The sequence below is a fragment of the Pongo abelii genome, chromosome 4 (genome assembly GCF_028885655.2).
Source record: "Pongo abelii isolate AG06213 chromosome 4, NHGRI_mPonAbe1-v2.0_pri, whole genome shotgun sequence".
Classification (NCBI taxonomy): Eukaryota; Metazoa; Chordata; class Mammalia; order Primates; family Hominidae; genus Pongo; species Pongo abelii.
In genome coordinates this window covers 88,701,373-88,715,198 of record NC_071989.2, presented here as the reverse complement: position 1 = coordinate 88,715,198, position 13,826 = coordinate 88,701,373, and the positions used below count along the sequence as shown (strand labels likewise).

General features: G+C 37.3%; 1 protein-coding gene across 4 annotated transcripts in view; it reads right to left on the bottom strand.

Moving 5' to 3' along the window:
• RASGRF2 (Ras protein specific guanine nucleotide releasing factor 2) overlaps positions 1-13,826 on the bottom strand; it is a 281,177-nt gene that overhangs the window by 118,910 nt on the left and 148,441 nt on the right. For all 4 annotated transcript variants that reach the window (XM_054555687.2, XM_024246952.3, XM_054555686.2 and 1 more), the window contains exon 13: positions 3,595-3,677. In XM_054555687.2, the coding sequence (XP_054411662.1) occupies positions 3,595-3,677 (83 nt within the window). The remainder of the gene's footprint in view (positions 1-3,594; positions 3,678-13,826) is intronic.

Genomic DNA, 13,826 nt, shown 5'->3' with positions numbered 1-13,826 from the left:
TCTATTGGCTGAAAATCAGTTGTGAATGCCCCTAATTAGCCCTTTCAGTGCTTTGAGGGATTTGAAATTATATATTTATTTTCTTTCGGATAAAAAGGAATCAACTTTCTTAGCTTGCTCTTAGAAACGTCCCAGCCCAAAGTATGCTCAGTGCAGATGGAAGTACTTCATCTGCAGGCCTGAAAGAGCATTTTCAATGAGCAGCTTCACCCTGCCAAGGAGCTGACTGGGGTGGCCCATTAGCTTGAGTTACATTACTGATCCTGAAATGCCCAAGTGCATCTTTTGAGATTCTTGAAAATAACAAGGCTCTTTCTTCCACTCACTATGTGTCCCTCAACCAGCTTTATTTTTCTGGTTCTTAATTTGCTCATTCGTAAAAAGATCTGAGAAAATTTTATGAATCCATCAGCCTGTCCAGAAGATGGCTGAGCTAGATAATCACTTGTTATCCCATCATTTTCCACCAAAAAATCTCTATTTTCTAAGAAAGTTGAGATCAAGTATTATTAAAAGAAAGTCATAGTCTACATACCCTATAAAGGGATATTTTCACCTAATAAGCGTCACGATTTTCACATTCTATTCGTAGTTTTGAGCTTTGCATCTTTTGACTATAATTAGCTTATTTGAAACACTAGGACAAAAAATGTGTTGAAGCCAGCATGAAATTAAAATGAAACTGACTAATTACACTACTTTCCTTCAAAATCATGATTACATTTTCATTTTAAGTAAAGAAATTAAATATTATGAAATTATTTAGCTTTCTTTTATTACACTGAGTAGAATCTTACTTTATTTCCTAAGAGACTCTCAAGAAAAATACAATACATTACTGAAGTCTTCTAGGATAACAGCAACTCCTTTTTGGTAAACAGTTAAAAAGCAATCTTGAGAGATCAAACCCAAATCATCTATTATAATTGGTAAGTTTTAAAAGGAAGTGAGTGCTTACAAAGTGATGCCCTGTCAGTAACAAGACACAGTTACAATAGGATAATTTTTTTTCTTTTAACTCTGAGAAACACTGGGATTTTTCTTCATAGTTTATAGATAGGGAAATAGATACATAGGGAGGAATACAAACTTCAGGGTAGAATAGAGCCATCAGAAGGAACAGAGATTGCAAAAATCTCTTTCCTCTGATTGAGGATAATCAGGCTCAATAAGGCTGGGAAAAAATAGTAGTATATACATAAAACTTCACTCTGCCTTGGGAATAAATCTAGTGTATTATAGATATGTTGGATTTAATAGAAAATCTTTACAGTCCAAGATACAGGTTTCTGTCCTAACAGGAGAACAATTCCAATTCACTAAGTGTCACCTCCGTGCACCCAAAGGCAGAAGAGTCCTGGTCTGTATGTAAGTGGTCACACAAATGAGATTGGATGTGGACACTGGTAAACTGCCATGGTGGGGGACAAAAGATACATTTGGGTGCCAGCAACAACTGATCAGGCACAAAACTGGAGTCTTCGTTAGTATTAATTTTTTTTTTTAAATGGAGTCTTGCACTGTTGTCCAGGCTGGAGTGCAATGGCGTGATCTCGGCTCACTGCAACCTCTGCCTCTTGGGTTCATGCGATTTTCCTGCCTCAGCCTTCCAAGTAGCTGGGATTACAGGCACCGGCCACCACACCTGGCTAATTTTTTTGTATTTTTTAGTAGAGACGGGGTTTCACTATGTTGGCCGGGCTGGTCTCGAACTCCTGACTTCGTGATCTGCCTGCCTTGGCCTCCCAAAGTGTTGGGATTACAGGTGTGAGCCACCGCGCCTGGCCAGTATTAATTTTTGATGTCAACAAAATTTATGTGTAGTGGGCATACAGCTGCCCTAGGGTTTAGTGGCTTAGAACTTGTCTATACTTTTTCACTTACACATTCTAATTCCAAAGCAGGTGGACTTTCATGGTTGTATAACCTCCAAGAAAGTGCTTTCGCCATATATCCTTTTGGAAAATATTAAAATTAAAATTCTATGATAGAAAATTAATAAGAAAACTCTAACCCAAGGATGTGAATTCAAAAATTAAGTCACAGTTTGGACTTTTTGACTTAATATACTATATTCTTTATCTTAACATCATAACATTCTAACTAACCTGGTTTCAAATATTATACTAAATTTAAAACCTAGAAAATTGAATGCAAAATGAATTTGACCTAGAATTTAAAATGGCCCTACTCAAAATATTTTTAAATTTGACTGGTAATGTAAAACACTATCATCCTTTTATCATTTATATTTTTCTGTAGCATGGATGGCACCAGTATTATGTACTCTGCCTTCATGTGATATAATAATTAATAAGTTTTAAAACTTGTACGATTGGGATAATGGTAACTGTAGTTAATATCTGCCAGAATAGGAAAGTCTTCCTTCTAAAGTTAACGTTATTTATTGCCTCAGCATAAACAGTTCAGACTTCAAAATATCTACATAAAAAGGCATAAAAGACAAACTTTTTTTTAGTTTTAAGTAACTTATTTTATAAACATAGAATTGCTTTTAAAAATATATTTTACTCTTAGAATTTGGAATGCAAATAACCAAGAAAATGAGAGTAATGAAAAATGTGGTTAGCTTCAAAATACTCCCAAGACAATTTCTGATTTTGAAAACAAAAAAGTATATGGAGACAAAAGCATGAATACAGACAGCTCTAGCACACAGTTACTCATAACTTTTCATTTTAAACTAGAGCTTCCCTAGTGGAAAATTATAAGATTTACTTTGTTAAAAACAGCTAGAGCAGGACGGCAGCCCTAGGCAAATAGATTCTGGGGCAAAGCATAAATAGGAAGTGGGTAGACAGCAAAGCCACTTGATTCAAGTTATCTAAATGTAAACATATTAGAATGGCCAAATCTGGGTAATATTCATACCCAATGGGAGGATTCATGCCCAGTGGGGCAGCCACACCTTGGCCCACCCTCTGGCCTTGGCACATTTGGGTGTCACTATTTTAATGATGATGATGATTACTATTATTATTATTTGAGACGGAGTTTTGCTCTTGTTGCCCAGGCTGGAGTGCAGTGTTGCAGTCTCGGCTCGCTGCAAGCTCTGCCTCCTGGGTTCAAGTGATTCTCCTGCCTCAGCCTCCTGAGTGGCTGGGATTACAGGCGCCCGCCACCATGCCCGGCTAATTTTTTGTATTTTTAGTAGAGACACGGTTTCACCATGTTGGCCAGGATGGCCAGGCTGTTTGCAAACTCCTGAACTCAGGTAATCCACCTGCCTCAGGCTCCGAAGTGCTGGGATTACAGGCATGAGCCACCGCACCTGGCCCATTATTTTAATTTTTATATGGAACTTGAACATCTTAGGATTTTGTCCTGAGTGAAGACATATGTAACAGTATAAAAAACAATTTTTCTATGCTATGAGTTAATAAACTGTAAATGTGAAAAATCATTTTGATCGTCTTATTTATAATGGAATCATATGAATCACTGCATTCCTGTCAAGAAACATATTCTCAATAAGAAGCAGAATTCTATTGACACAGTATTTTATTCAAGATTTTACATGTTCTGCCAATTTAATCATGATTAAAATGTAAAGGAAAGGATTCTCACACTTACTTAATCATATGTGGCACAGTGACTTTGGAATTCTCTTCAAACACTATAGTCATTAAACCATTACATCGTATATTGTCCACACACTGTGAAATAAAAAGTTGACAATTACAACCCACATGAAAGCCAAGGCAGATCATATATTCTCACAATTGTTTATAGCTAAAAGAATCCATTCAATTTCTCTCTCCCTGTCTCTTACACACACACACACACACACACACACACACACACACGGAGTAGGTAAATATTATACACTGATGAACAGATTCAGTATTCAGATACCAAAAGTGTACCAACTAAACGCCTGACAAATACCTGAGGACAGATACAACAGCTGTACTTTCCCTGAATGTATTTCCCAAGAATTCTGACCACAGTGTCACTTTGTCACAATTCTTTGGCAGCTCCAACACTATTTGAGAGGCGGTTGGGACCTAACCATGATTGCTCTTGCTATATTCATTTTCTGCAACCAGGGGGTGATATGGAGTAGTCAGATTAGACATAGTGGCTTCCTAGGATGGAATTCATCTTCTATCTCACTAGTAAGCTCTGCCTCTGCTTCTCAGGTATTCTTTGCCAATAAATTCCCACATTTTACTAGTACCTCTGGCAGCCCCTATTGATACTAATGCTGTTTGGTGAAGGGACAGTGTGTAATTTCTCCTGTCTCTGGCATGCTTAAAGCCTTGTATCATCTTTTTCTCCTTTCCAAGAGAAGAGTTCAGGAAGCTCTGCTAATTTTCTCTGCCCTCATTATTTAATCTATGCCTTATCAATTTAAATTTTCTCTCTGCAATTATTTTGGGTTAGAGAAGAATTTATTTTGAATTATACATATTCCCTTTGAACAAAACAGGAAAATGAGAAAATATATAATCAATTTTTAAAATAAAAAATTGCTTCTAGTCACTATGATACTATACAGTGCTTTGTGGCTATAGTTAAATAGTGCAGTGAAGCTGATTGCAACGTGACCTCACATAGGTCCTGAACTCAGGGTCTACCCTAAACACCAATGTTCTAATAAAAGAGTGAATAAGCAGGTAAGAAACTTTAGATCACTGGAATTCTGACTATTCGGTCTACTTAGTATTTCAGCCATTTTCATACTTGTTTTTCCTTAAAACTTTGTTTTCCTCACATCTTATGCCATTATTTCAACTACAAAGCATAAAGGATGCCACTTGTGGGAAGAAAGTAGAATATTTTTAAGTTCCCCTTCAATATATTTCCTTAAGCTACAGCATCTGGAAGTAATTTGGAGTTATATTTTCATATAAATAATTATGATCATCTACCTATAAATTTGGCCATTTTTGCTTATATGTGAATTTATGCTCCACCTTATCCCACAAGTGGATTATAAAAACACATATAATAAGACAAAGTCAAGATAAGTGAGAAAATCAGAGATGATTTAGATAAAGGATGGCAAACAATAAGACGAAGCCTGAAATGAAGCCACCACACATACTTTATGTTGAGAGCGCTTGCCAGAAGTGGATCTCAAAATTAGCAGGGCTATGGAGTAGTCAACTCAAAGAGGGACTCAGTGTTAGCTACAAAATTCACAGTTTAATAGAAGGTCAATTAATCCTGGTCTAGGACCAGACAGGATGATTATCTCATGGGTTCTCATCAAGAGAAATATTGAATAATGTAGTGAACAATGTCCTCAACAATATCTTGTTATTATTATTATTTTTTAGAGGCACTGTCATTCTGTTGCCTAGGCTAGAATGCAGTGACACAATCATAGCTCACTGTAACCTCAAACTCCTAGGATCAAGTGATCCTCCTGCCTCAGCCTCCTGAGTAGCTGGGACTACAGGCGTGTGCTACCACACTGAGATTTTTTTTTTTTGTAGAGACAGGTTCGTGCTATGTTACCCAGGCTGGCCTTGAACTCCTGGGCTCAAGCGATCCTCCCATCTTCGCCTCCAAAATGCTGGGATTACAGGTGCTAGCCACTGCACCTGGCCAACAATATATTTAAATAACTACAAGTTTTGGCAAACTGTTTTGTATAAACAGTTGAAAGCACAATTCCAAACACACAACCCTGTAGTGGACCCCAAAGAATGTGACCCAGAGGCCCATCCTTCCTCTGCTGGTCTGGTTGCAAGCACAGGTTTCACACTCTCTAGAAAAAAGCATGGGCTGCTCTTCTTCATACTGAAGAAATGCTGCTTCTCTTATCCTAGTTTGTGTAAGTCTTGAGCATCAGGAAGTTGGAAATAGTGTTTTCCCACAAATCCTGAAACTGCTGCATCCTGTGTGTCCAGTTATGTAGAGTCAGTGTTTGAACCATCGAGCCAAGCTGCCAGTAAGTGGGATATCCTCTTGTGCCCCAAGAAAGGCCACATTACCTCTCTATGGGAAAGCTCTGTCAGGGCCTGATGAAAATACGCATCAAGGGCCCTGTTTCAAAGTGGGAACATACATGGAAGAACGAAGAGATGGGGCTGGCTGGTGCACGCATTCATAATGGAGAAGAAAGTAAGAGAGAGGACACAGAAATCAGTTGGAGGCAGGCTATGGAGAAGGGAGTCTTGAATTTTAATTTTATCCTATAGGCAGATGGGAAGCCACTGAGGGTTTCTAAGCAGCTCACTTATGCTGAAAGATCTAAAATGACCTCATGGTGGTATTCATTCAATGGAAACGAGGGGAGAATGAATGGAGACCCAAGGGATGATCAGAATAATATTGAATCAGTAAATGAAATGATTCATACCTCCCCTAAGGCAGACTGTGGGAATGAAGAGGAAAGGGTGGACATAAATATTTTGAAGAAAGGAATAATAAAAATTGATGAATTACTGAATAAAAGCAAGAGAAAAAAACAAGGTAAAATCAAAGATGGCCATGGTTATAAGGCAATTTTAAATTTTCTGATGCAAATATATTTAAAAGGAAAAAAACATAGCCAAATGTCTTTCAAATCACCCAGAGTTTAAACAAAGTTAGACAGTCTATGTTTTAAATTCTCAAGCGCACCGAGAAGACGTATTGATTACACAGCATTGGGATTTTACTAAATGGCTGTCTTACATCTGCATTTATCAAGTACTTACTATGTGAAGACACTGGGCTAAGTACTGGGAAATGAGGATAAAGAGAAGAAAAGTAATATATGAAAGAGCTTTGAAGATGAGTAAGGCAAGTCACTTCAAATTCACTTTACTAATCCCGATGGGGACAAAATAGATTAACATCATCCCTGTTCTTCCCAAGCTACGTGGCAGGGTCAGGGGGTGGGGTAATGAGGAAAAGGATTGGATGGGGAGAGGGGCTGCACACTGACAAGGGTAAGTACTCCTTCACCCAGCGACCTTTCTAGCTATTCCTTAGACTTCTTTTCACTCTCAGTGTTTCTGAATCACAACGAGGAAGCCCCTTGGGTAACCAACACAGGAAGTGGGAAAGTAGACATGGTGTTTGGTGAGACCTGTGGGAAATGAACAATGTTCCTTCAATTTCCTTTAATATTCTAAGCAAATGGCATAGTTACTGAGACAACAGCCTTAGAATGACTGCACCACCAAGAACAGAGGTGAGGTAATGGGGAGACCACTTAAACTCAGCCCAGTGCTCCCACACAGCTCCAGAGACAACCACACTGTTTAAGTGGAGCCCAGACAAGGTGGGGACGGGCACTGGAGGTGGCCAGAGTCACAGACCTGGGTCATAAAGAAGCATCTCTGTCTCATCCTGGACAGGGGGTCAGAAGGCAGAGATTTAACCCGTTTCTTAGGGATTCATAGTCCAAACCCCTGGGGAATACAGGAATTGGGTCTGAAAATCCAGGAAATGCACCACTGGAGATGAGTTCAAAGGGCTTTCATCCTACCTGCACTAACAGTCAGAGAATGGAAGGGCAGAGCTACCTGGCAGCCCATCAAAGCCACAGGATACCCACAATCAGGGCATCTTAAGATGCAGTTCTCTGGGGGCTGACTTTGTCCACTTCCCTCCTCTTAGAGACCAGAAGGGAAGCAGTTTTTGCTTTTTGAAAGAGGGAACCAAGAGGAAGGGGGTCTCAAGACCAATCCGCCCAGTTCACTTGCCCAGGATACTCTGCAGGGTTCAAAGTAGGAGTAGGGAAGACAGTCAGCTTCCATAGTCCACAAGCCATGATGTGTAACCCAAGTGCCAAGGAGTGAGAGATGAGCCCACTCCAGGGAGCTGAAATAGAACTTTTTCTCCTGTTCCCAACATAAGAAGCAAGTGCTTTCCCCTCCTCCACCCTTCATCTATGGTGCCAATCCAGGGTTTAGCTGTGTGTCTCTTCTGTTTTCCAGGATCTGGAAAGGCTTTGTGGAGAAAAACAGAAGAGACACACTGAGACATTTTTGATCAGCTACAGTGTTACATATAAACAGCTTAGTCAGAATACTGCATAAAATTTGAGAGAGAAAATATAAAATATATCTGGCTTTTCACACCTAATATGAATAAACATAGAGTACTACTTTGGATGGAATAATATTTAACTTGAAAAACCATGTAATTGTATAAAACAGAATTGGAAAGGGGAAATAATACACTAAAAATTATCACAAAGATGATGAAAAATGAAGAGTAAAGAATTTTATTACTATTAAGCTATTTATTTTTTAAATAAATTATTCACCTACAAAATAGGAAAGAAGAGGTCTTCATTTTTTCTCATCTCTCTCTCTTCAAGAATATAGGACTTTATAGTTTGAAATTTAAGAGATACAGGCAAAAATGAATAGATATAGACTTTTATTTTTCATCTTAATGTTTTTATTTTTTATTATGAAATAATTCAAATATACATAAAAGAATGAGCCATCCACATACCAGCCACTAGACTTAACTATTATTAACACTTTGCCATATTTTCTACAGATCATCATTTTTCTGTTGATGTAAAACACTACAAACATAGTTAAATCCTCCTCTTTTTTTCCATTCCAATAGACTCTTTCTACTCTGGAAGTAATGACTATCTTGAAGCTGATGGGTATCCACTTGTCCTTCTTTCATTCCTCTTTTCTTATTTTACTACATATTTGTGTATCTGCCCATCATAAATTACAATATTATTTGCATTTAAATTTTTCATATAGATGCTTGTATTTTTCTCACACAGCACTGCTTTTAAGATTTGTTCATATTTATATGCATAGTTCGTTCATTCATATTAACTGCTATGTATCCCACTATATAAACATAAATTAGTTTATTTAGTCAATCTCATATATGTATACATTTAAGAGGTTTTCATTTTCTGCTATAACAAAGATACAGTGACTATTACAAATTTCTCCTTGTGAAAAAGTTTTTTTCTATCTTTTAATTTTTCAAAGGCAATCTGTCTTTTTACCTTTTGAGATTTTTCTTTTTGTGCTTTATATTCTATAGTTTTACCTCGACGTGTCTAGATGAGGTTTTTATCTGAGTTGATGCAGCTTGGAATTTGGTATGTTTCTTCAGTATGAGGATTCATATCTTTCATCCACTTTTAAAATTCCTACTCATTTTCTCTTTGGAGACTGCATCTTTTCTATTCCCTCGAATCCTTCTTTCTGCAATTCTCATTCCAGAAATGTATATTGGGTCTTCTAACTCTATTTTCCATCTGAATTTCTCATATTTGCCATCTCTTTAACTCTCTTTGCTGTATTTGAGGTAATTTCCTAGAATATAGAATCTATATTCTATAGGTATGTGGAATATATACTATAGCTATATCTATATCTATCTATAGCTATATAGAATATAGCTATACCTATATTCTATACCTATATATAGGTATAGAACCACATACCTATATATAGGTATAGAACCACATACCTATATATATAAAACCTGGTTCTTAATCATCTCACTAGCTATGGTTGACTCACTGTCTTTAATGAATTTTCAGTGAATTTCTAATGGGTATGTAATGTTGTGGTCCTACAGTTTCTAGTTTTAGATTTTTCTATGTGGTTCTTTGACAGGTCAGCCTGGATTTTTTGCATAGTGAGCTCTTCTTTCCTTATGGTTTCTTTCTTTCTTTTATAGTTTTATTATACTTTAAGCCTTGTTATTTTATGGTCTTTTCCAAGTTGTCACCCTATTACTTGAGGTTCTTGTAGCGCTAATTCTACTGCTCTCCATGCCTGCTGAGTCTCACTCATGATACATAATTTACTCACAAGATTTGTAATTTTTAATTTGAGCACATGTCACGAGCCCCAGATTGTAGAACTGTTGCTAATGGAGTGGCTTTGTGTTTCAGGCTGCAAGCATGCTTGGGATTTCAACACTCAAAAGTTATTTTTATAACAATTTCTCAGTTTGGCACTTTACACCATGTGAATAAGTCTGATTTCAAATCTGTAGGCCACAGACACATTCTTTTTTTTTTTTTTTTTTTTTTTTGTGAGACAGTCTCACTCTGTCGCCGAGGCTAGAATGCGGTGGCATGATCTCAGCTCACTGCAACCTCCACCTCCTGGGCTCAAGTGATTCTCCTGCCTCAGCCTCCTGAGTAGCTGGGACTACACGCATGTGCTGCCATGCCTGGCTAATTTTTGTACATTTAGTAGAGATGGGGTGTCATCATGTTGGCCAGGCTGGTCTCAAACTCCTGACCTCAAGTGATCCACCCACCTCGGCCTCCCAAAGTGCTGGGATTACAGGCATGAGCCACCGTGTCTGGCCACATTCATTTTTAAAAAGAAGATTTTTAAAAATTCAGAACCCAAAACGAAGACAAACTTCTTTATTTCTTTCCTTGGGTCAATGGGTACAGTTTTTTAGGTTCTTTTTTCACAAAGAGAACACCCTTTCACTGCCCAGGCTTTAAATAGAGAACTTGATTAATGGGCCTTAGGCCAACTCTTGCCCTCTTTATATGTTAATACTCCGAGGACATGGAACTAATATCTAGTCTAAAATCATTCCCAAGTCTGTAAGTCTTTAGCTTACAAGGTTTCTGCTATGGCTTTAAATTCCCTTGTTTCTGGCAACAAGGGATTTCTCTTCCTATCAAAAATATACCTACGCATTAAAATTTTTTAATTTTAATGATTTTATATGTTAAACATTTCTGTTTTTATAGCTAGAGGGGACCTAAATCAGCTCAGCCTTCCATACTACCAGAATTGGAACTTGAGATAAAGGTTTTAAACTCAAAAGAGGAGATTTATGTGACCATTTCTGCACATCTCATTATCCAGTGTCAAGTCTCATTCATAAATCTTTCTGAGTCACTGTCAAGCATCAAAATTATTTTAGGAATAAAAGGAAATTTTCACATTCATTCAAGTTTCAGGAGAACAAAATATATATTCAATCCAAACCATACTTCAAAAGGCCATATAATGAACAGTCATATTTTAAATTATATAAAAAGGTCTTTGATAATTGGTACACAACCTTTAATCTATCCACGAGATGGATGGATGGGTAGATGCATGGATGGAGAGAGAGAGAGAGACAGAGAGAAAGAAAGAGAGACAGAGAGAGATGATAGATAGATCGATCTTATTATGATATATTTATAATAGGGGAATGGTTTTCAAAATGAGTTCCCATCCCCAGACTTCAGGGACATCCCCAGGCTTCACAAACAGGAGTGTGAAAAAAAAATGGCTCCTGGAGTCTCTAGGTCTACCAATTTTATTTCAACCAGAGAATTTTGCTTTTATCTTCCTTCCATTTGAGACTTGGAGTAATGCTGCAATGAAGAAAGAGTTCTGTTCTAGAAAAAAAGTTAAACTATAATAGAATTGGTATATTCTATTATACCAATTATTATACCAATTCTATTATACCAATATATTATACTCATATATACCAATTCTATAATATAATTGGTATATATGAGTGTGTACATGAACAGACTTACAGAGGAAGGTGTGGTATATATTTATGGTTATATAAGCATGTACTCTGGTTGTTGGTAAGAAGTGGTGCCTGTATACAGTTCACTTAGTTAAGAAGAAATATATTCAAATAAGCAGGGTTTCAGATATCTTTAATGTCATCTTGAATTTATGTGAATTACAATAAACCTTGAAATTAACAGGATAACAAAATTAGATTCCTAGATCATAGATAGTCTAGTTCAGTTTGTAACGGCTGGGATGGGATCTGGGAATACGTATGTTCACGAAAGCCCCAAGTGATTTTGAAGCAGCTGGTCTTTGGACAAGTGTTGAGAGTGACTTCTCCACCAAGAGTTTTTCAGGGTCTTACCTAAGGCAGTACCTATTTAAAGACCAGTGGTCTACTGTGTTACCATATTTTCCACTTTCTTGATCCTTCTAAGTACTGGGAAGAAAGGTTAGAGTCAATTTTTTTAATTCATCTTTTTATGTTAAGGTAGAAAATTCGCTCTTGATTTCTGAGAAACTATTTTTAGGGAGAAAGCATGTCCAGTGTGCTACAAATTTGTCTACACAGGTCTATATTTTGGGACATCTATCCAAACCAAGAAGCTCAGAGATAAATTTTAATTCTGCATTTTAGTTAATAGCCATAATTACAGTGGATCTGTTTAATAAACCATTACGTATGACAGTGAGACAAGCACAAATGAATGTGCTTTATTGAAATAAATAGTCAAATCTTCAGCCTCAAATTGTTCCCTATAAATAGATGAAAAAGGGGAAGAATTATTGGTTGAGACCATTAGCCACTTGCACTTTTTGCTGGAGGCGCCAACAGTTAATTATGGCCTTACTGGTGTAACTAAGAGTGTGATTAATCATTCAAGCAATCGTTCCTTCTAAAAATTACAGCTTCAGAGAGAGAGAGACCTGGCAAAGCTGAAAGTCTTAAGTTTTGCAGAGTTTCTTATGGGAAACTGGGATTGTAGCAATACTCAGGAACCACTTTATCATCTTAAAAAAAGAGCTACCTATGATTAGTATAATACAATAGAGTAGCTTAGCAAGGTGGCTTCAAATCAAGCCAGAAAAAGTAAGATTTAGAAAAATAGTGGCCGGGCGCGGTGGCTCACGCCTGTAATCCCAGCACTTTGGGAGGCCGAGGCGGGTGGATCACGAGGTCAGGAGATTGAGACCATCCTGGCTAACACGGTGAAACCTCGTCTTTACTAAACATACAAAAAATTAGCTGGGCGTGCTGGTGGGCGCCTGTAGTCCCCACATTCTCCTGAGGCAGGAGAATGGCGTGAACCCGGGAGGCGGAGCTTGCAGTGAGCCGAGATCGTGCCACTGCACTCCAGCCTGGGCAACAGGGCGAGACTCTGTCTCAAAAAAAAAAAAAAGAAAAATAGTGACAAAAATTAAAACGACAAAATAATGGAGAACATATTCATAATCTAAATAGAAAATGTTCACTTCCCTAGTCTATAAGGGTAGTGCCAGTGAATTACTGTCTACCTAGTATAAAAAGACAAGCAGAAATAGTAGAAAATGTTAATCTCATTGATAATTACAGACATGTAAATTAAAACCACTAGAAGGCAAAAACACTTTTCCATGAAATAGAAAAATGTGATAAATGTGACAAATTTAACATTGGCAAGACTTAGAAGAGAGTTACATAGATACCTTGTTGACGATGTAGTGAAATTATAACTTACATATTTCTTGAAGGAATTGTGGCAGTCTGTCACACTAGGAATCATGAAATAAGGAGAGTGATCAGGCTTTTTACACCAGCCTTATACTCTAACTATACACCAACAAGGGATTTTAAAAGAAGGGGAAAACTCCCGCACGAAGATGTTTAGCACCTCATTATATATTAATCCTCAAACTTGGAAACAGCTCATATGCTCAATGCTCAATTATTCAGAAAAAGCTATAAAAGCAGTAAATTGATGCAGCTGAATATATTTAATATAATGCAGATGAATAATAGATAGCCAATATGAATATGAAGAGTTTATAGGAATATAGAAAGAAGTAAATGAGGTAAAAAGCAAACATGATGTATCTATACACTGAGAGGCAAACTGTACAATTATCTCTATATGGCAAGATTGTGGAGACTTTAGAGATGGAAACAGTTCACTCTTCAGGACAGAGGTTCTTTAATTGTGCAGAAGTGATCTATGGAGCTTACGGAGTTTAGAATGGCATCTGGAATGCGGGTTAAGGAATCTGCATTTAAAACAGTCCTCACGTAATTCTAATATAGGTTATCTGTGGAAGGTATTTTGATAAACATTTTAGTGTGTTGGGTGTTGGGAATATTTCTAGCTCATTTGTGTGCCCATATTTTCACATATACAC